Raw genomic sequence first — 23,987 nt, 5'->3', positions numbered from 1 at the left:
TGGGTAGAAACATAACCTGGTTGAGACAGGCTGTCTCTCACAAGATACACAGCTCCAGGCACATAACAAGGAACAAAAGTTAACCCTACAGGAATAAGCCCAGAAGGATACAGTCCAATGCCCAAAAGCAAAGGAACTGGAATATATATTCCCTTAATAGTAAGTGTAAAGATAACTGTTGATGCATCAGAGTGGACTGTATGATCAGCCAGAAAAGGAAAGATATGGAAATGTTCCAAATAACAGTGAGTTGAGGTGATCAGTCATGCTGCATCCAGATGCCAGAGATCATGTCATACAGAGATGCACCTCAATCCAAGAAGAAAGCATTGGTAAAGAGATAGATGTGGTTTAGAAGTTGGTAAGAAAGGGCCATAAGTATGGAAATGGTCCATTCAAAATGACAATTCCTTGTGAAAGTGAAGAGGGGAAGTTCACAAAAAAGAACAATGGAACCTGAGAAAAAAATTCCTTAGATATGTACGATCCATTGGAGGAGATTAACGTGCAAATCTCTATGAAATTAGGGTTTCAAGGAAGTCAAAATCCCAAAAGCAAAAGAACCCCTCATGCAAAATGGCAATGAGAAGTGCAAGTCCTAGTGTCCAGATACCCCAAAACCCACAAGCAAAAAAGAATGAAGTGAACAAAAATACCAACAATACCATATATTGAGTGGGCATGAAAAGGACTTGGATATCCTGACAAGTCACTCAATCCAAGTGGTTTCCTGGAAAGAAACTGAAGTGTGAGAAGGATATTACCCAAAAGTGGGCCAACAAAAGTCAATCATCTAGAAAAAAAAAAAAGACAGTCTTAGGCCAAATGAATACAAAAATCGTTAATGCTGTGCCATGGAGAACAGCAAGGAATTGAAAGATGCAAATCTGATAGACAGAAAATAGAAAACATAGGGAGGATGGATTAACAGCAATGTGTGCAATGGTATCTGATATGATAACCAAAGAAACTACAGACCAGGTAAAAAGACCATACAGAGTCATAGAAAAAAAAGTGGGAAAAGGAGCAAAGAAAGATGGGGCAAGAGAGGCTATTGAAAATGAGTTCAGCTAGAGGTAAGATAAAACAATTGGGTGTCTAGAGTGTCATACATGACAATAAAATCACACTGTCAAGATAAGCAATGCACCAGTTGTTAGGTAATGGAAGGAGAAAAAAAAGGCTCTAGAACCTGGAATGAGAAGGTTTTTGATAAATTGATTATACATGGAATAGGAATCAAAGAACAAAATTAAGAAAAAAAACATGAGAAAGTAATAAGGAAATAAGTAATATAACTTCAAACCTGGTCTCCAGTGAGAAATGAACACCATCAACAAAGGCTACCTGAAGAAAGAAATCCAGACAAAGAGAAAGGTACTGTAAAATGGAATGCAACTTAACAAGTCCTAACAAAGGGAAACAAAGTAAGGAGGGATAGAACAGAAGTGGAATAGGTTAAAAAGGCAAAGAGAAAAAAAAATAAATTTCTGCACAAAACTTCTCTAAAGCATGGTGAAATGCCTCAGACAATATATGGAGGAAAGACAGGGGTGGTGAGAAAAAGATGAAAATGCAAAAATGGGGAACCACAGAATCAAATATAAAGCAAGTGGCCTGATCACAAAGCAGACCAAATAGATAACAAAAGGCAGAGAATCTAGAAAGGATGAACATCTGCAAGTCAAGACATAAAAGTGTCACAAATATAAGCAGGATGAAACATCTGGGTGTGATAGGAAAAAAAAATTTAATAAGAAGGAAGGAGGAAAAACAAAATAAACTTCAGAAACTGGGTTCACAAAGTGAAAAAGAATATTACAGGATACAGTTAAAAAATTAGGAAATGAACACACGTGAGAATGAAAACCAGAAGAGACTGGACATTCTCCAAATGGTAAGGCACTACTCAAAGCAAATCAGATTGCATTTGAAGTACAATAAGCCATACCTGACTGAGAGAAAGAACATCAGGTGAAGGAACAGGGGTAAATAAACCAGTAAACCTGTGGTAATCCATAGCATGTTGAACAAAGGTTGCAACGTTCTCAAAAGTAAACAAGCCTCCAGAAGCCAGAGTATAAAATAAGGGCTGAGTGTAACATAATCAATAAGTATCATTTACATTCAGGTGAGAATTCAAGACAATAATCAACACTTTTGTTACAAAACTATAGAAAACAAAAACCAAAGTTTCATTAACCAATGTAAATCTCATCAAATTGAACACAAATTTGAAACTTCAATGCCAATGAAAAGAATGAAGTTATCACAAATGCAAGTGCACAGAGGGAGTTTGTACAAATGGAGATCACGTTACCCTGCTACTGGTAGAGAGCTACCACTGCATGATTATGTCATCATGCACCAGCACAGTTCATGTTAAATATGAGAATTTAAGTACAAATTAGCACAAGGCTAGTAGCATGCAAATCTCACAAGCAAACATGCAAAGGAAATGGCATTCTTGTGCAAGTAGGTGAATTATTATTTTGGAATTATATAAATATGTTCTGTACTTATTATACAACAATTTAAACTATTCAATTACTGTATTATTATTAAAAACCACTAAATATCAATTTTATTACAAATGTGTTCGTACTAAATGTTAAGGATGGTATATTACTTATATTAAAATATCAAAGAAGTTACAAATGTACAGCATTATTTGGTGAAGGAAGACAATATATTTGAAATGTGAAATCATTACTTTTATCAAATATATTAATTCCCTAAACAACCAGATCTAAATAATGTAGTTCAGTGTCTGATATGGAAATACTTTCAATTTGTAAAACAATAATAATGGCTGTATCTTAAACTGACCTCCATTTCTGGAATCCTCTCTTTACATCTAGTTCTCCAGTTTCAATATTTATTAAAGGATGAAAAACTGATGGTTCAAAAACTATTAGCTGTAAGAAAATAATATCAAATTTTAATACAAAATATATTTCAATTTTTAAGTACATATTAGATTGGAAAGGAAATAACGTTTTTTTTTCAAAAAGTTGTGATTGAGTTTTGAGGAAAACAACTTGCAAATATTTGCCTTTTTCTCAATGACAATGTCTTAATAAGCCTTACTTCTTACTTTAAGTTAATTGACAAACATTTAGAAAAAAAATTTAACCTATAAAAACCTAAGGAACAGTTTTAAAAGAGGTGCATGTATGCTACATGAACTAAAAAAGGTTTGAAAGCTTCAGAGACTACAAGAAACACATGTACAGTTTATAGACTGTTCAGGCAGAATATTCATAACAAAACTTTGTAAAATGGATGACAACTGCCTGTTGTGAAGACAAGTGTAAAGGATGACATTTTGAAAGTCTTCTTCCTTTTTTTCTTCAGGTCATTGTGTATGTAGATATGGTTGACTTTGATAACACTGAGATCAAAAGATTTAATAATATATGTAGTTCAAAAGATGTGATGTAACAGTTTGCATAATATTCAAAAATATATCATATGTACAAAGTAGTTAAGAAAGTACATAATTTCTCAAGAAAGAATGTGAACCAGCCAGTGTTTTAGCTTTATCAGTAATTTTTTACAAGTTGATTAATGTTAATTAACATCACTTGCAACATTAGCTTATACAAAACTTTTGGCAACACAAGTGCTTAAGTTTGTTGTAGTTTTAAATAAGGAAATAATGTAAGGAAGGTATAAAAGAATTATGTAATAACAAGATATTTTCATTGAAACCAAAGATGTTAACCTCTAAATACATTCTAATTTATTTATCATTCATCATTCTCATAATTCCACTTCACCTCTCTTCTTTGCAAGTTATGAAAATGCTCCTTTTAGAGAATAAATTATGCAATTAATATAAAATGAAACAATGCTAATAGGTAAAATAATATAAGAATTAAATGCAGTAGAAAAAGCTAGAATAAACCATTTTTCTTAGAATTTTTAAAATTCATAAAAGTATAAATTTTGTGCTAATTTTAATGATTAAAGTTGATGCTAAAATTCGATTAAGTTGTTTAAGTTGTATAATTACTTTACATATTAAGACCAAGTATTTAAAAACATTATATTTTAATAATTAATAAATTTATACTTTAAAAAGTACTTTTTGGTAGGGATCTAAAACCCAATGCAATTATCAAAGTTCTCATATGTAGGGTATTAGACAATTTTTTTTTTTTTAAATGTCCTTAGTTCATTTTTCTTAATAATGTCATATCATGTACAATAATTTTGAGAACTTTTATTAAGGATATATCAGCCTTGGAATGAATGTACAAACTATTACTCTAACTTCTGATTGATAAGGTTCTAGTATACAATGAGCAATAACACAAAAAAAAATGATGCACAAAATTATGATCTTTCTGAAATCATTGTAATAAATTTCACAAGAACGTCTTAAAAACATTTTTGTATACCTTTATAATGCTAATAATTTAAAAAAATAAACAATTAAGGTTGATCACCTACTGGGCAATCCCCATCAGGATAATTGTCTGGCATGTACAAGGTGAAACGAAATACTCCTCCTTGGTAATGCCCTTGCCAGATGAACAGCACTCCAAACCATTCTATTAACACGTAAATAAGGCTTAAAATATATACACATACAATGAAAATAAACTGAGAACAAAACAATCTGGAAAATACATTTAACAAAAGAGTATCAATCTAATACATAACTCACTATACACATTTAGAAGTTTTGAGGTCAATTTTTTTACAGTGCCTTAATTTTGCTTCACTGATTTGTTATCTTTATCTTTTTTGTAAACATTACTTGTTATTTGGACTTGTTTACTACAGGTTTGGAAAAATCTTTTAATAATGTGCTATGAAACGAGATTAACTTAGAAAATCTCATCAGTATGGATTGGGAAGAATTAATTAAATGGAAGAAAGCATATGGTTAGCACTAAAGTTCCATCAAACTGGATCCTTGTTACTAGTGGAAAACCTCAGTGCCCAGCATTTGGGCCTCTGTTTTTAACTGTTTGTATTAATGGTATTAATAGAGTTACTACTGGTACATTAATAAAGTTTGCTGCTTACATTAAATTCTTTGGTATTTCTAGCCATATTAAGAATGTTGAGGTAGGTACAGTACCACAGAATGACAAAGTTCTATACTTGCTTTCTCTTGGAGAATAAAAGATAGGGAGAGAGATAAAGGGAATCTGGATAGTGTTTAACCTTTTCATAATGACACTTTTTAAACTCCTATATGCATATCACTAGGCTACATTCAAAATTTAAGCCACTTCACAATCATATTGTAAAGAAATTATTATCAAGTGTGTTAGTGTTTGATGTTTTATATAATTTTAGTTTTGTTTCTTTATTTCAAAAGAAATATTGAAAGCAGAAATGAAATCTCTTACTTTTGTATTATGTGAAAAGCTATAAGCAATGCTAAATTTGGCAAAGTATAGTTTGAAGCATAAATAGGTGGTCATGTGTCTACAAGTCTAGACAGTAATTTAGTTTATGTACTCTTTTGAAAAGTATGTTTCAAAGATAAAATACAGACTATATTTTGTCTACCTCTCACAGGTGCAACTCCCACCTTACACAGTTAACCTTTAGAAGTTAAACATACTTTTAACATGCACATGTTTACAACTGTTAGAAACAATTAATCTTAACCAATAATTCAACAACAGTTATTTGAAATTAGCACCAAACTGTTTATACTAGTATTGGCCACTTTGTTCACAGCAGCACTTCATTTGTTTCTTACATAAATGTTATATAGAGAGACACTTAAGTTGTATGTACATTTTTATATTTTAGTTAATTATGTATTCTGTTTTAAAATTCACATTTGAAAGGTTTAATAACTGCTACAAAATAACCAAACTTTGCCCTTGCTCTACATGTCTTACAGTACAAAATAGTGTATTAAATTATTTTTGTCAAAAATAAAGGAATCTCTGCTGTTCATACCATTCTACTGCCTGCTTGTTCCTGTTGACATGTGATGTATATAATCAACAGTAAGGAACAAGAAAGGAAAATGAAACATTTAAATTGAACTATAATTGAAAACAAATGTGAAATTATGTACATGATCCAAGGAAGATATTTTAAGATGAATTATTTAACAGAGTTAAAATGAGATAACACATTTCTATTTCTTAATTTTAAGCATTTGATTGAACTATAAATGAATTATAATTTAAAACTTAAAATGTTCTTAAATCAAAAGAGTATTTCCAATAGTACTTAACCTCTACTTACATTTACAACTATTACTCAACTGCCAGGATTTCTTCCTTTGTCAATCTAAGAATTGATCTGATTTTTCTCGCTTGCTCCAGTCTTTTATACACCACTCAATTGCTCTTGCCAATATTTGTATCATGACACTCTCCACCTGTGTCTCTATCCTGATGCTGTTAGAAACACCTTATTCTGAAAATGTTATCACATTTTTATGGCTGATACCATCCCAATCTCTAACACTGGCTCTCAATGGAGAGAAAGAGAGGGAGGAGTGTGTGAGAGGGGTAAGTATTAGTAGAAATACATTCCTAATTTAACAAAATGTTAATTTAAAAAAATACTCACCCCCTCTTACACTTATAGTTAAAATCCAACATTGATAAGGTGAAGGGACTGATGAAAGCATTATCTGTATAGATCATAACTGAGTCAATGGATAATTCACACCCTAGTGCACTACATCCAGAACAGGTATGTTCTTCATATACAGGTGGAAATTTTACCTAATTTATCAACACTACAAGCCAGACCCAAGAAGGTAGCCAAGATTTCACTACTCTGAATTGGAATTAAAAAGCCATGTTCCTTACATCTCTCACTGTTGGTTAGGATAAGCAGCCTGTAAACTACATATATAGATATGCTCCCTCCCTTTACCATCTCATAGAGATATACTATGATATCATCAACAGTGGACTACAGAAAGAATTTCATCATCTTTGTTGACACATCAAAATCTATGATGAAGCCACTAAAACAAAACAGTAGACAGAAGGCACGTGGAAGATTTAAATATGTTAAGTGGAGATTTGAAGAATCTTTCCCTAACTTTCTCATCATATTGAGGACATTCCTTTTCACTAAGTGTGTGAGCAATACAACATATAAATAGCTTTTCCAAACTGAAATTAAGACCTACTTGAGATCCACAATAAGCCAATTAATGCTCAATAACCTAGCCATCTTCTCCATCAAACATGAACTAGCTGATTCAATCAACTCCAAAGCTGCGATAGAGAAGTCTGGCTCATTAAAGGCTAGGAAGATGTGATCCATCTCATCAGAACAACAACTGGATGCTTGGCAGGACAAGTGTGACTGTTTAGCTGCAAATATCTTATACTAGATTTGTAATAAAGTTATTTCATTAAGCTTGGTGTTTAATTTAGCACACAAGTCCTCAGGAATGGCACTCTGAATTCTTGCCCAGACTGATATTTTCCCTCACTTCCACTGGGTAGGAATATCTTTAGTGAAAACAGTTTTATTTTTCTGATACAGCAACTGGCCTTTGGAATGGATTGTTTTCAGATGTAATAGATGAAGTAAATTTAATGGAGTTTAAGAAAAGGCTTGGCAAGTATTTTAAAAACTTGTAGTTTCACCTAAAATTACTTTAATGGATGGGATAGCCTGAAAGAACTGACAGGTCCCTTGCTGTCCTTAAATTTTATGTTAATGTAACAAATTAAATGTTCTTTGTTTTCAATACAATAATGTAGAATTATATTCATTTTCATGGTAATAAATACATGTACAATTTTATAATTAAAATGTAAGATAAGCCCAAAAGATACTTTCATTATTAGTTTTCTTTTTGTGAACAGCTAAGTATACAAACTAACATTGTTTAACTGCAGCTATGCTACAAATACTCATTGATTCTCACAAAACTAACCATGGGTAAAGCAATGATGCATCTTATAAAGCTTTTCTATTTCTGTAACAGCTTTGAACTAGTATTTTATTTTTGTAGTAACTTCTGAAATAAATAGTGATAATTTTATCACAATAAACTCAAACAAATCTGCTCCAACACCACAATTTCCTATGTTAAAAATGATAAAACAATACACTACATTTGTATTAAAGTAAAAGTGATGTTTAAAATACAGAGGTTAACTTACTCAGTGGTGAACCAGCTGATGGAACAACATATACCCCAGGTAACCTTTGTCTCTGAAGCATCACACTGTGAGAAAAGGGAAAAGTTACATTAATATTATTGCATTACCACTTGAATAATATTTTTAATATAATTTGGTTGAATTATTTTGAAGTGCACATAATCTCTTGAAATTGGCATTTACACTTTGATATTTCAACTACTATATGTCTTTCAGGTGTGCATACATATATAGCCACTGTACCTGTTCATTAAATGAATGAATTAAAAACTCGTATCTACCAAAAGATTGAAAATTGTGCCTTATTTTCCTTTCTTAACATAATAACACTAAAAGTGCAATAAAAATATATAAAGGTACTATTACTGAAAAGAAAGACACCATTTATAAAAAATTGTATCAGCGGTGACATAGTCATTCTAATGCTGAAGGATACTCAACATTGATAGTTTTTCCAAATTTAGAAAAAAGGACTAACCCTCTCCCATGACCTTCCTCAAGTCATCCTTTACCACTGTGCTAAGTTTGGTGCTGCTTGATCAAAAAATGTGGAAATCCAAAAGGAATAGATACACATGCATATTGACATTTACTGATATATGTTATATAGCAACTAGGCTATCTGTGCCAAACAACCAGTAAAAAGTTAAAATTAAACAGAGAAGTTTAAAATTCACTGTTAGTCATCTGAAGTTAACCTTTCCAGTCCTGGTTGAGTTATTTGATATTATGGCTATTTTCAAAAAGTAAAGTAATACAAGTGTTAGAAGACTTAAAGCAAAATTTCAATTATTATAACTCACCAGCCAGGATGACTAATGGGTAGTTCAAACAGCAGTGTTAGTGGCCTGAAGTTGGCCTTTGCAGTCCTGGTTTCAAGTTATTTGATGCTACAGCCATTTTCTAATTTCAAACTGATCTAGATGTACTTTGATACTTAAAAGGGAATCACATTAAAAAAGGTCTAATGTATCAATTAAAAACTTAAATAGCATTAAAAATATTAATTGCCTTTAAAAAACTAAAAACATTTCTAAGGTTGACAGTGTACCATCTCCAATAACACTGTCTGACATTACGGATAAACCTTGGGATAGAACATATTTAAAATGGTGCCATTGTTACAACTCTCAATGATGGCAAGTCAGTAAAATGTAGCTTATTGTGACTTGAGGGTTACACAGACTAACACATTGGTGTATCAGTCCAAGATAAAATAAAATTATGAGTTAAAAAACTGTGACCAATACATAGTCTAGTCAGAAAAACTTCCTCTTTCTGATCCTTATGGAGACAAGACAGCCAAAGTCCAGAAGAGGGTTTTATTTGGAAAAGCTTGTTTTTTCACATTGCTCACCCCAAGTCGAGTACCAACTGGCATGGAGTTGAGCCTTGAATACAGGACCATAGTCCATGTATAGAAAAGGCACAGCAGTGATAGTGCCAGAGCAGACAGATTTAGCTGCAGTGTCTGCAAGCTCATTCCCACAAATACCAATGTGGTCTGATATCTAGACAAACTGGATCAAATCAGTTTTGAATATTGGCAAGAACAGGGTATAAACTAACGTGAAATGGCCAGTAGAGAACTAAGTAAATGAGTATAAATAATGCAATTTGAGTATTACTTATCTTCTATGTGATCCAGGGCAAGAGAAATGGCATACAGTTCAGCAGTGAACACAGAAGCTGTAGAGAGGATTCTGTGCACAACCACTGAACCACAACAAACTACGGTAGAGCCCACAGAGTCACCTGATTTTGAACCATTTGTATAAATAGGAATGGAAGGATGGTTGGAAAGATGTTCAGCAAATAACAGACAGTATTTCCAATATGGAGTATTTGCATTTCTCAGATGACTTGCAAATAGGTCACATTTGTGGACTGTAATAAGACATGGTGGGATGGGCTGACCCCCTGGATACAGTAATACTATCCAAGGACAAACTCAATTCATCCAACTGCTCTTGGATATGAAGGCCAAAAGGAGCAATGGCAGATTGTCTGTTCTGAAAAAGCATGGCCCACCAAGGAAAAAAAAACACAACCCCAGGTGGGATGCTTTGGTAAGAAATAAAGTTTCAAAGCACACAATAAAGACAGTTGCAAATGGCAGAGGTGCAAAGGACGTTCACGAGACTTTGTGTATAAGCTCTGAACTGGGAAAGTGCAGAAAGCCCTGGCACAAAGCCAAAGTCCCTGATGATGAACGGGGTCCACATTTTTAAGGCCTAGGTTCCGGCAGAGGCATAGACCAGTGATCCATAGTCTAGTTTCATTCGAATGAGAAAACGATATACCTTTAGCATAGAACATCAATCCACTCCCAAAATGGTGGAAGAAATGACATGGAGGATGTTCAGTGCTCTTGTACAGTTGACCTGTAGTTGCTTGATGTGTGGTAAAAAGGTCAGCTTATGGGCAAAGATAAATTCCAAGAACTTTGATTCAGGGACCACAGGTAGCACAACTTCACCGATACAGAGTTTAGGATCAGGGTGAATACCCCGTTGATGACAAAAGTGCATGCAAATGATTGTAGAGACAGAAAAGGTAAAACCGTTTGCTGTGTTCTACTTCAATATATGACTGAAGGCAGTCTGTAGCTGCTGCTCAAGATATCACATGTTCAATGACTCACATGGGATGTAAAAGTTGTTGACATAGGGCCAGTTTACAACAGTAAGAGGGAGTTGTTCTGTGATGGCATTTATCTTTATAATGAAAAGTGTGACACTCAAAACACAGCCTTGAAGGACTCCAAGTTCCTGTAGAAAAGAACAGGAAAGTGCTAAACCCACACAAACTTGGAATTGTCTGCCCATTAAAAAATTTTAAATAAATATGGGCAAATTGTCACGTAACCCATATAAATGGAGGTCTTGCAAAATGCCAAACCTCCATGTTGTATTACAAGTCTTCTCAAGGTCAAAGAATATTGATACAAGATGTTGTCGTTTGAGAAAGGTTTCTCTGGTTGAGGGTTGAAGCGAATCAGGTGGTCCATGGTGGAGCATTGTCATCAAAACCCACGCTGGGTGGGCGAGAAGAGGTTGTTTACTTTGAGGAAACAAACAAGATGAAAATTAACCATCCTCTCTAAGATTTTGTATAGACAGCTTGTTAAAGCAACTGGATGGCAATTTGAAGGATTCTTGGGATCCTTCTAAAGTTTAGAGTAAGGTAGGAAAATAACTTGGTGCCAGGCATCAGGAAAAAACATTCTCCTGCCATATCTAGTTAAAAACAATCAGAAGAATAGCAAGAGATGCAGGAGATAGATGGCACAGCATTTAACAGTGTATATCATCAGGTCAGACCAACAAAGGGCCAGTTTGAGTTCCACAAGTGTAAAGGTAAAGGGATGATTACAGTCATAGAGACAATCAGCCTGAAAGGAAAGAGGTAATCACTCTGCCCGAGTTTAGTACCTCAATGAGTTAGTACAAGCCACATAACACTTGAAGGTTCTACAGGACATACCAACAAATCAGGATTGGAGATGTCATAAAGGTGAGAAATGGCTGGCAAATGGATTGGTAAGAAGGCTTCTCCTTTCCTGATTGCATGAATCTTGGGAAGAAAAGACCTATCAGGGTAAAGCAGGACAAATGGGCAATGATAAATAGTCCAATGCACATGAATTGCAAACAATACTGACCAACAACAAAAACAGTATTTAAGAGAACGGTAAAGCAAAGAACAAGGAACTAAGGCCTCAAAAGGAGGATGAGACATGAAAAACAACTGTAAATTCCCAATTTGGTAACTTGAAAAGTTTGCTTTACCCAAAGAATACAAAAACATTCTAGCAGGCCTTATAGAACTGGGGATTCAAAATCCTTCCAATATTTAGAATGCCTAAAAGTAGTGGATAAAGATGCGTTATATAAAGCCTTTGTTCACAAAGCAAGACCCTTCTCAAACACCCATGTCATAAAACAGGATATGGTAGATACTTTGGAATGATGAGGGTTTAAATATCTCTCAATACACAACTGACAATAAATATTTCACTTTTGTTGATAAATGATCATGGCTGTCCTACAGAGAGATTTAATTAAATACAAAGGAACAGGAACACAATTTCCAAGTTTGAAGATGGAGTTTCCATATATCTGGGTGGAGAATGTCTGATCAAGGTTGTCTCAGCAGAAACTGAGAATATGAAAGAAATAAAGGTGGACATTCCTGCAGGTAGTGAAGAAGCAGAAACTATACTTGAGTTGGCCAATATGGTGTAACCAAGAGAACTCAACAGGGAATAGAACAAACCATAATTAGAACCTGGGTAAACAGCCAAACTGGTAGAAGAGGCACACAGATATAAATCTGTCCACTGCTAAATGAACACATCTACTGCAATGCTTGAGAATAAGGTATTGGAGATCAAAACAACTGCAGTGTAGGATTCCAATGAGTCACAAAGGCATTGATCATTGGAGATCCAAAATGTGAGAAAATCCACTTATAAACCTTATGATGCAGCATCAGTTATGCTGGAAAATTCAGTTGGATTAAGACAAGTGATCTGAAATTAAATTTAACCCCTTTGGAACATGTCCTTCCTCAAAGAGAAATCTGAGATACCACCATGGAATTGTCAGAATGTATCATATCAATTTTTCCCTTCAAGGAAAACATGCTTTGAACCATTGCCCAGTGTACTGCATAAAGTTTAAGAAAATTGATATGAAGAATAGACTTGTCTTCCATCCAAGTACCCTGGAGCTCCTAACCTTGAAGATAAGCACACCATACCTGAAAAGATGTCTGAACAAATGGATCTTGGGATGAGGTGGTGGAATAAAAGTGTTGTTCCAATCCAATCACTATTTGACAAATGACAATGTTGCTCCTATGTAAGGAGACAGCTCACCCAAAGGATCAGGATGCATGATCTACTGATTCCACAGTGATCAGTAAAGGGACATCATATGCATTCATCCTAAAGGAAAGAGAAGCTCAATGGATGCCCACATCCCCCCCCCCCAAATAAAAGATAACCAATTGAAGTGAAAGCCTGACAGCTCTTTCCATGGCTTGAAGCCTTATGTGTGGTGGTTGAACACATCTTAAGAGAGTATTGAAAAATACACAGATGAATGAGATATTGTACTGGTAACAAAATATATTTCTTCAGTATGATAATGAAGCCCAATTTTGTGGCTTCTGAAAGGAGAATCTGAGAGTGTTGTTCTACTAATTGATAAGAAGGAGCATGTTTTCCATATAATGATGTATGCACAGATCCATGTAATTCAGGTGATGAGAAAAACTGCAAACAACTTTACAGAAGACACAAGATGCTGATACAAAACCAAAAGGTAAAGGTCTGAACTGCAACACTCCCCAAAACCTCACAAAATTGATTGATTGATTGATTTAGTGTTTTATGGCACAAAGCAGCTAGGCTATCTGCACCAAACGTCCAGTAAAAAGGTAAAAATAAATTAAATGTAATAAAATACATAAAAGGAAATGAAGCAATAAAAAAAAATTGAAAAACAGAAAAAGCATAAAACCAATGTTGACACCTAGTCTACAATAAGAGAGAGAGCAGAGTAAAAGAAGTTGTAAAGGACTTTCTCTAGCAAAATGTTAATGATCATAACCCAAAAGACTAACAGGTAAGTTCAAAACCTTGGTCACCTGAAGTTGGCCTTTCCAGTCCTGGTTGTGTGTCATGACATGATCAAAATGTAAAATAATAGAAGTATTAAAAGACATATAGTAATAATGAGTAGCCAAATGTCCAATGAAAAGGTAAAAGTAAAGTAAATGTAGTAAACTTTGTAAAAGTAAACAAAGGTAAAAACAGCAATTAAAACATAAAATGGCATAAAACCAATGTTGACATCCAGTCTAGAAAGTTGTAAAGGACTTCCTGAAGCAGAATGGTAATGATCATAACCTGCCAGGAAGACTAACAGGTAAGTATAAGAACCACCGTCAGTCACCTGAAGTTGGCCTTTCCAGTCCTGGTTCTGGGTTATGTGTCATAGCTGCCATGATCAAAATGTAAAATAATAAAAGTTTTAAAAGACATATAGAAAATCATAATAATGAGTAGCCAAATGTCCAGTAAAAAGGTAAAAGTAAAATAAATGTAGTAAAATTTGTAAAAGTAAACGAAGGTAAAAACAAAACAGCAATTAAAAACAGATACTTGCATAAAACCAATGTTGACATCCAGTCTACAAAGTTGTAAAGGACTTCCTGTACTAGAATGGTAATGATCATAACCTGCCAGGAAGACTAACAGGTAAGTATAAGAACCACTGTCAATCACCTCAAGTTTGGCTTTCCAGTCCTGGTTCTGGGTTATGTGTCATTATGGCCAGTACTAAAAGGTAAAGTAATAAAAGTGTAAAATGACATGCAGCAAAAGTGTAATAACAACTCGCCAGGACGACTAACGGGTAGTTCAAACAGCAGCGTTAGTCACCTGAAGTTGGCCTTTCCAGTCCTGGTGTCAAGTTATATAATGTTCTGACCATTTTACATTGTCAAATTGAACTAGAGAGAATGAAACTGTAAAAAGGGAACCACAATTAAAAAGGTGTAATGAATAAATATCCAACACTTAAATGAGATTAAAAAGATTAATGGCCATTAAAAAACTAAAAACTTTATCAAGGTGGACAGTGTCACCATCACCAATAACACTGCCCAATGTTACAGATAAACCCTGGGAAAAAACATGTTTAAAATAGTGCCGTCGTTGAGAATCGTAACGATGGCAAGAAAGTAAAATGTGGCTTATAGTGATTTGAGTGTCACACAAACAACACATTGGTGCATCAGATCCAGATAAAAGAAAACGATGAGTTAAAAAACTGTGACCAATGCATAGTCTAGTTAGAACAACTTTCTCCTTCTGAACCTTACGGAAGCCAGATGGCCAAAGCCCAATATAGGGTTTTATTTGAAAAAGTTAGTTGTCGCATTGCTCACTCCAAGTGGACTGCCAGCTGGCACGGAGCCGAGCCTTGAATACAAGACCATAGTCCATGTACGGAATAGGCACAGTGGTGATAGTGCCTGAGCAGATAGATTTAGCTGCCGGGTCTGCAAGCTCATTCCCGCGAATACCAACATGGCCTGGTATCCAGAAAAACTGGATAGAAGTAGCAGTTAATGAGAAAAGGGCCAGTTGGTTTTGAATATCAGCGAGAACAGGGTGTGAGCCAACGTGTAGTGATTCCAGGGCCAGTATAGGACTAGACGAGTCAGTATAAATAGTGCAGTTGGAGTACTGCTCAGCTTCAATATGATCCAGGGCAAGAGAAATGGCATACAGTTCAGCAGTGAACACAAAAGCTGTAGAGGGGATTCTGCGCTCAACCACCAAACCACAGCAAACCATAGCAGAGCCCACTGAATCACCTGATTTGGAACCATTTGTATAAATGGGAACGGAATGATTGTTTGAAAGATGTCCATTAAATAAAAGACGGTACTTCCAATCTGGAGTATCTGCCTTTTTCAGATTACTGAAAGAAAGGTCACATTTGGGGGCTGTAATAAGCCATGGTGGGATGGGCTGACCTGTGGAATCTGCAATGTTATTCAAGGACAAACCCAATTCATCCAATTGTGCCTGGATGTGAAGGCCAAACGGAGCAAAGGCACATCGTCTGTTCTGAAAAAGTACGGCCCACTGAAAAAGGAAAACACATCCCCAGGTGGGATGCTTTGTTAAGAAATGAAGTTTCGAAGAATATAGTAAAGATAGTTGCAAACGGCAAAGTTGCAGAGAAGGTTCATGAGATTCAACGTATAAGCTTTGAACTGGAGAGGTGCGGAAAGCCCCAGTGCAGAGTCGAAGTCCTTGGTGATGAATGGGGTCCAGCATCTTTAAGGCCGAGGGTCTAGCAGAGCCATAGACCATTGATCCATAGTCGAGTTTTGATCGAATAAGAGCACGATATACCTTTAACATTGAACATCGATCTGCTCCCCAATTGGTAGAAGAGAGGACACAGAGGATGTTCAGTGCTCTTGTGCATTTGACCCGAAACTGCTTTAAGTGTGGTATAAAGATCAGCTTACGGTCAAAGATAAGCCCCAAGAACTTAGTCTTAGGGACCACTGGCAATGAAATTTCACCAATATGAAGTTCAGGATCAGAGTGAATACCCCGTTGGCGGCAAAAGTGCATGCAAACGGTTTTAGAGAGAGAGAAATTAAAGCTGTTCACCACAGTTCACTTCAGTACACGATTGCGGGCAGTTTGTAGTTACCGCTCAATGTATCTCATGGTCGACGACTGACATGAGATGCGACAGTCGTCGACATACAGCCCATTCGCAACAGTGAGAGGGAGTTGTTCAGTGATGGCATTTATCTTTATACTGAAAAGTGTGACACTCAAAACACAGCCTGAGGGACTTCAAGTTCCTGTACAAAAGAACGGGAAAGTGTCGAACCCACACGAACTTGAAATCTCCTGTCCAGTAAAAAATTTTAATAAACATGGGTAAATGGCCACGTAACCCATATGTATGGAGGTCTCGCAAAATGCCATACCTCCATGTTGTGTTATAAGCCTTCTCAATGTCAAAGAATATTGATACAAGATGTTGGCATTTAAGAAAGGCTTCTCTTATTGATGTTTCAAGACAAATTAGGTGGTCTGTGGTAGGAGCGAAATACGACACAGTTCACAAGAAATAACATCTTTGAAAAAACTACAAATTATGTTAGAATTTAAACGCATGAAATCAATACAGATTCTTGTAGTGTAAAAAAATTATAAACTGGTTTCAATAGTTTTAACATCTTAGTGATGTTTTTTGGTTACCGCCACACGTGATAATGACTACGCAAATAATATACGATAGATTAGTTGTTGTTCATTCTGTACGTCGTATCTCAATCTATCAGGTCCTAACTGATCCTTAGCTGTTGTTCATCCTGTACTACGTATCTCAATCTACCAGGTTCTAACTAATCCTTTGTTGTTGTTCATCCTGTACTATATATCTAAATCTACCAGGTTCTAACTATTCCTTAGTTGTTGCTCATCCTGTACTATATATCTAAATTTACCAGGTTCTAACTAATCCTTTGTTGTTGTTCATCCTATACTACACATATACACCTACCAGTTTCTAACTGATCCATAGTTGTTGTTCATCCTTACTTCATATCTCAGTCTACCAAGTTCTAAGTAATCCTTAGTTGTTGTTCATCCTGTACTATATATCTAAATCTACTAAACTCCAACTAATTCGTTGTTGTTGTTAATCCTGTACTACACATCTCAATCTGCCAGGTTCCAACTGATCCATAGTTGTTTTTCATCCTTACTTCATATCTCAGTCTAACAAGTTCTAAGTAATCCTTAGTTGATGGTAATACTGTACTACATATCTCAGTCTACCAGGTTCTAACTAATCCGTTGTTGTTGTTTATCCTATAGTACATATCTCAGTCTACCAAGTTCTAAGTAATCCTTAGTTGATGGTAATACTGTACTACATATCTCAGTCTACCAGGTTCTAACTAATCCTTAGTTGATGGTAATACTGTACTACACATCTCAGTCTACCAGGTTCTAAGTAATCCTCTAGTTGATGTGTAATACTGTACTACATATCTCAGTCTACCAGGTTCTAAGTAATCCTTAGTTGATGGTAATACTGTACTACATATCTCAGTCTACCAGGTTCTAAGTAATCCTTAGTTGATGGTAATACTGTACTACATATCTCAGTCTACCAGGTTCTAAGTAATCCTTAGTTGATGGTCATCCTGTACTACATATCTCAGTCTACCAAGTTCTAACTAATCCTTAGTTGATGGTCATCCTGTACTACATATCTCAGTCTACCAGGTTCTAACTAATCCTTAGTTGATGGTAATACTGTACTACATATCTCAGTCTACCAGGTTCTAACTAATCCTTAGTTGATGGTAATACTGTACTACATATCTCAGTCTACCAGGTTCTAAGTAATCCTTAGTTGATGGTAATACTGTACTACATATCTCAGTCTACCAGGTTCTAACTAATCCTTTGTTGTTGTTCATCCTGTACTATATATCTACATCTACCAGGTTCTAACTAATCCTTAGTTGATGTTCATCCTTACTACATATCTCAGTCTACCAGGTTCTAAATGATCCTAACTTTTCATTCATGGTAGCAACACCTTCTTTTGTTTTCATATTCCACGTAATGCATAACAAAATGTCAGGGTTTGTCGGACTGAGCGATTTTATTTTGGTAGTTATCTTCCTACGTGTGTAGTTTACACACTATCTAATAAATAAAAACATGTGAATTTATAGATGGCACGTGACTGATCATTTTTTTATGAATTAAGTCTTTGGTTACTAAGAAAAAACATACATGTCCATCCATGTGAATAAATATGTAATGAAACGAAGAGTTTCTAAGTACTTATGTTGGACAGGTAAAACGATGAACAGGTAGTTATGAAAACCAGTACTGATTGTGAAGTTAACAGGATTTTAGCAGATATATCATGAACGTAATTTATGCAGGAAGAGGCATCAGATGGGGGTGGGGGTAGGTAACGTCGCGCTTCCTGTATTTCAAATGAAGCTCATTTGGTATTTACATTTTTATGTATAGATAAAAACAAACATGCAAATCTATCCAATAAAAATTATCCATTAACAGAAAAGTTCGGTCTAGTAGAAGAAACTGCATAATATAAATTATGAATTACTTCCCTCCCCCCACTTAGCAGTAAAATTCGATGCTAAAATTGAACTATATTTTTATAAAAGCCAAGACCGACACCTCTAATGATAGTTAAGGGTCTCTACGTGTTATTAGTGTGCCCTGAGAATTATCAGAAGGATTTCCAAGTTTTTGTTTGATTATTTGTTTGTAGTTAAACACAAAACTGCACAATGGACTATCTGTGCTCTGCCCACCACGAGTATCGTAACCCGGTTTCAAGAGTTATAAGTCCCGCAAACATACCACTATGCAACCTGGAGATGGGCTTCTAAGTATCGGCAGAAATGTCCATATACACTGAAAACAGAATATAACCACTTAACCAAGTAAATAGAACAAGGAAGCAAGTTCTCTGGATTTTACATCGAATTAGATCAAATGTATTCCAGATGTTGTAACATTTACAAACCTTTATCAACTGCTGTAACACAGCTAAATAATAGGTGTAATTAATGTTAACACGTGAGGCAGTAAAGTAAAGGTTGATCCGGGGCACCACACATGATCAGCATATTGGAACAAGCTGTATACATATATGTAGATGCTGTCATTTTGAGTAAAGAAGATAACCATCAACTGTTCAACAAGAAACTGACTGTGTGATTAAACCATGTCTTATTGGGTTAGTTATTAACTTTCAAAATTTAAATGGGACGATGATTCAATGTGATATGTTACAAAGAACGTTATCGTGTTTATATAAAAATCAAGTCCACATGAGAGGTTTGAAAGAAAAGTATTGAAGTACTTTTGTTGTAAGGTTATGTAATTAATAAGTAAATACTTATGTACTTGTGTAGGGTTAAGTATCAGTTTATGGTTAAGTTAAGAAGTGGTAATAAAAAGTACTTGTAAAAGTATTTGGTATTTTCAATCCTGATGACAGCTTATACAATACATGGGTGAAAGAACTAGGACAGATCCCCAGAACTTTAGTCATAGCTATCACTGGCTTCTAAATGATTATTAGATGAAGGGCAGCCAGACAGTAGTAACCGCTGTTCATTCAGTTACTCTTAACCGAATATTGGGATTGTATGTTTCTATCAAAACGTATCACAATGGAAGTTTTCAGAGTTCAGTAATATGTCGTAACATGAACCTTGGATCTTCCAATGCACAAGCTAATCTCTAGGTCGTAACCGGCTCGACCTCAAGCAGGACTAAGTATGACTGTACGAGTCACATGTGAATATTCAGATATTTAGAGCTAAAAGATTAATAGTGGTTTAAAAGTATCTATAATTTTGATCTGAACCTTATATTAAAAATTTTATCAAGCGGGACAATTTATCATTTTATAAAAAAAATCAGAGAATTCATTTTCGTGTGGCAGTTTCGGTGTGACCATAGTTTAATTAGATATGCAACTTATAATAGAAAACAAAAGATGAAATATCATATGCATATATATGAACAAAATAAGTACTGATAATATGAAATATTTTAGGTTTAACATTACATAATACACATGCTGTTTCGGTAGACATAGCTTTGGCATTAAAAAACAAAGTCACTTGGATATTTTGAAACGTATTTTTAAACAAAGTTACTACAGAATATTTTAATAGTAACCTTATAAAATTAGGTTATTATAATTATTTTATACCTTCTGTGTTCCATGATTCAACTTTATTGTCTCTTTCTAGATACGAACAGAAAGGTCTAAGTCCGACTACTTCCATAAAATTTCGGCTTTCTGAAAAGATATGTTGTAAACATCTTAAATGATTCTCACCTGAATTATATAATTTAGTGTAGGTATACTCACAAAAGCACCGACTACAGAAGGTACAGATATAAACACATAATAGCTTGTTCTGAGGAATTATTTCTGCACACGTTAAGAACTATGAAATAAATTTATTTAATTTCTGTAGTACATATCTATCTATATAAAGTATTAATACTAGCAATAAATGACCTTATAATACCAAAATATTGTTCATATTTAATTAAACAATCAACGTTTCGCTTTACAACTTCTTCAGGAGCGTTTACCAAAACACAAACCAATATTGGCAAAAAATAATAATTTATTGTATTGACGAACAAAGTTAACTTATTTTTTAACAATGAATACAGCAGTCGCTATTGTTATGTACAAACTCACAATGTTTATGTAAAAACATCATTGGAGCAATAATCAGTCATCAGCACTGTAAAAACAACTTTTTTAATTAAAATTGTTTTTGATAAAAAATGTCAGTAAAAAATGGACTATTTTAATAATGTACAGTTTACAAAAATTTGATTATAAACTAAGCAATATTATGACTTAATATACATACATATATATATTATTTAAGTGCAAGTTAGCTTTTAAACAAGTTGAAGGACATGTGATAAACCATGCAGGCTGTTGATACTTAAAACTTTATTTATTATTTACTTTATCTTGTTTTAACTTACTGAGAACGAAACTCTTTACACTAACAACTGCTATTATGTGAACTTCGTTTCTAAGCTGGCAAAGCACAATTATAATTAATTACACTTGTTATAAGACATTAGTATTAGGTCTATTATATTTTGTAACACTACATTTTTTATTCAGTCTTTAGGAGATTTAAAGAAGAAAAAGAGTACATAACAGTATTTTAACATGTTAAATCTAAGTAACATTTCTGGGTGTGTGTTCACATAGCAAAGCCACATTGAGCTATCTGTTGTGTCCATCAAGGAGAACCGAAACCCTAATTTTAGTTTTGTAAATCAGAAAACTTACTGCTGTCCCAACGAGGGAAAGTAACATTTCTGACCTAGATGGATTAAAATACACTAACTATTGAACAACGTTGAAGGTAATATTTCTGACAGAGATGATTATTACAAGTCTGTCAAATAGTTAATACCTTTCTAAATGTGCATCATTTAATATGGAAATGATAACTCATCGAATTCTCACCGAAATATCATGTCGTTTTACATATTATATATATAAAATCTGTAGTATAAATAATTTTCTCTATTCACTGTTCCACCTTCTAAGTTAACAAAAGTGTCATAGAACTACCCTGATTTATTTGTCCGAGCATCGGTGTCAAATATTTGTAATCGAACAGCTGCTTTGACCCCATTCCTGCACAGTTGACCAGAACATCAAACTGCCCAGCTTGCTGTAATTAAAAGTAATTAATTTCGTCAACTAGTAAAACATTATTCATCCATAAATGTACAGAGTTAAAAATAGCTCAGGATGATAATACAGTTAATCCTAGGATTAAAAAACAACTCACCGAATTATCATGGTGACATTTAGAAGCTGAATATTACAGAGTTAAAAATAGCTCAGGATGATAATACAGTTAATCCTAGGGAAAAATCAACTCACATTTATCAAGGTGAATATTGAAGTGAACATGATCGTTGGTTGGTTAGTTTAATCCAACATTTGTCGCTTGTAAGGTGTCTTAATTATCTGCTGTTTAATCTCTATTCAATGGAAGTTTCGCAACATCCGAGGCAGCATGGACAAGAAGGACTTTCGCCTGATTTTCCTTTACAACTTGGACGAAAAGCTACCAAAACTACACAGGATCATCAATCAGACATTCAGCCATGGATCTGTTACTGAATGTACAATTCGGCATTGGTTCCAAAGGCTTCGATACGGAGATAAAAGTCTTGAAGACCACGAAGGTTGTGGAAGGAAGCCATCCTTAGATAAAAACACATTAAGGGAAGCAGTTGAGGCAGACCCTTGCACAACAGTACGTGAGCTTGCAGAAAAGCTAGACACAAGCAAAGCACAAACTAACTGAAAGCCAGCAAAATCGGCGTTATAAGACCTGTCAAGGACTACGTTCCAAAAATTGAACGAATTGGTAATCGAGGTTCTGCCTCATCCACCTTATTCCCCAGACCTTTACCTCACAGAATTTAATTATTTCAAGTACTTTGACAATTTTTGAACAATAAATGCTTTCAAAACCAAACAGCTGCATAAGAAGCTTTCAGGTAGTTCATTGGCCATAGAGACTCTGAACTGTACAGCAGGGACATAAACAACATCGTTACACGTTGACAAAAGTGTATTGAAGCAAATCGCTGTTACTTTGATTAAAAGATGTTTTACAACAACGGTTTATACTTTATCAAACTTCGCAATTTAACAACGACATTTATTTCCGTACAACCTGAAATAATAAGTTTGTTCGTAGGATATAAAAGAAACTGATAAATATAACAAGGTTATCACCAGGATGAAAAAATACTAACAGTTATAATACAGTTATTCCTAGGCTGTAAAATAATTAATAGTTATAATAAGGGTTCTCGTAAAATAAAAGATAAATAATGGCGACAATCATGATGTGCTAAAAACACGTAGATCCAAGAAGTCTTGATAAAACTGTAATAGAAACCCTTATTACCCAAGCGCTTTTGAGAGGTGGATCTTTCTTCTTCAGGGGCAATCTGGGAATGTCCAGTATAATTGAACGAGTAATATATAAAGATTTAGTTTAGTAACATCATAGAAACATATTGGATTGCCAAGCTAAACACTGTTCAACGTTTCTGAATTAATCTAGATCCAGGAATCAGTGATCTCCGGCTATTAGTTTCATCTCTGTAGGAAAAATAACTTTATTCTGCACTTACTTTTTAATGAAATAATTCTTTTTATTTTTAAATTGATTTATATAAACATATCTTTATTAATCACTCTCCAGGTGTTATCTATACTTGATTTATGTAACTACATCTTTATTAATCACTCTCCAGGTGTTATCTCTACTTGATTTATATAAACATATCTTTATTAATCCTCTCCAGGTGATATCTATACTTGATTTATATAATACATCTTTATTAATCACTCTCCAGGTGTTATCTATACTTGATTTATATAAACATATCTTTATTAATCACTCTCCAGGTGTTATCTATACTTGATTTATGTAAATACATCTTTATTAATCACTCTCCAGGTGTTATCTATACTTGATTTATATAAACATATCTTTATTAATCCTCTCCAGGTGTTATCTATACTTGATTTATATAATACATCTTTATTAATCACTCTCCAGGTGTTATCTATACTTGATTTATGTAAATATATCTTCATTAATCACTCTCCAGGTGTTATCTATACTTGATTTATATAAACATATCTTTCTTAATCCTCTCCAGGTGTT

The 23,987-nt window shown here is 34.3% G+C and overlaps 1 protein-coding gene across 2 annotated transcripts in view; it reads right to left on the bottom strand.

Moving 5' to 3' along the window:
- Positions 1-23,987, bottom strand: part of LOC143253660 (protein AKTIP homolog) — a 36,891-nt gene that overhangs the window by 2,881 nt on the left and 10,023 nt on the right. The window contains exons 1-5 of one of the 2 annotated variants that reach the window (XM_076507864.1): positions 21,860-21,929; positions 20,453-20,542; positions 8,121-8,185; positions 4,459-4,559; positions 2,830-2,918 (exon numbers count right to left, since the gene is read on the bottom strand). In XM_076507864.1, coding sequence (XP_076363979.1) covers positions 2,830-2,918; positions 4,459-4,559; positions 8,121-8,185; positions 20,453-20,466 — 269 coding nt within the window. In that variant the 5' untranslated portion in view covers positions 20,467-20,542; positions 21,860-21,929. Of the gene's footprint in view, positions 1-2,829; positions 2,919-4,458; positions 4,560-8,120; positions 8,186-20,452; positions 20,543-21,859; positions 21,930-23,987 lie in introns of those variants that run through there. The other variant, XM_076507863.1, reaches the window with a different exon arrangement.

The sequence above is a fragment of the Tachypleus tridentatus genome, chromosome 6 (genome assembly GCF_004210375.1).
Source record: "Tachypleus tridentatus isolate NWPU-2018 chromosome 6, ASM421037v1, whole genome shotgun sequence".
NCBI classification, from domain to species: Eukaryota; Metazoa; Arthropoda; class Merostomata; order Xiphosura; family Limulidae; genus Tachypleus; species Tachypleus tridentatus.
This window is presented reverse-complemented; position numbering and strand designations above follow the sequence as displayed.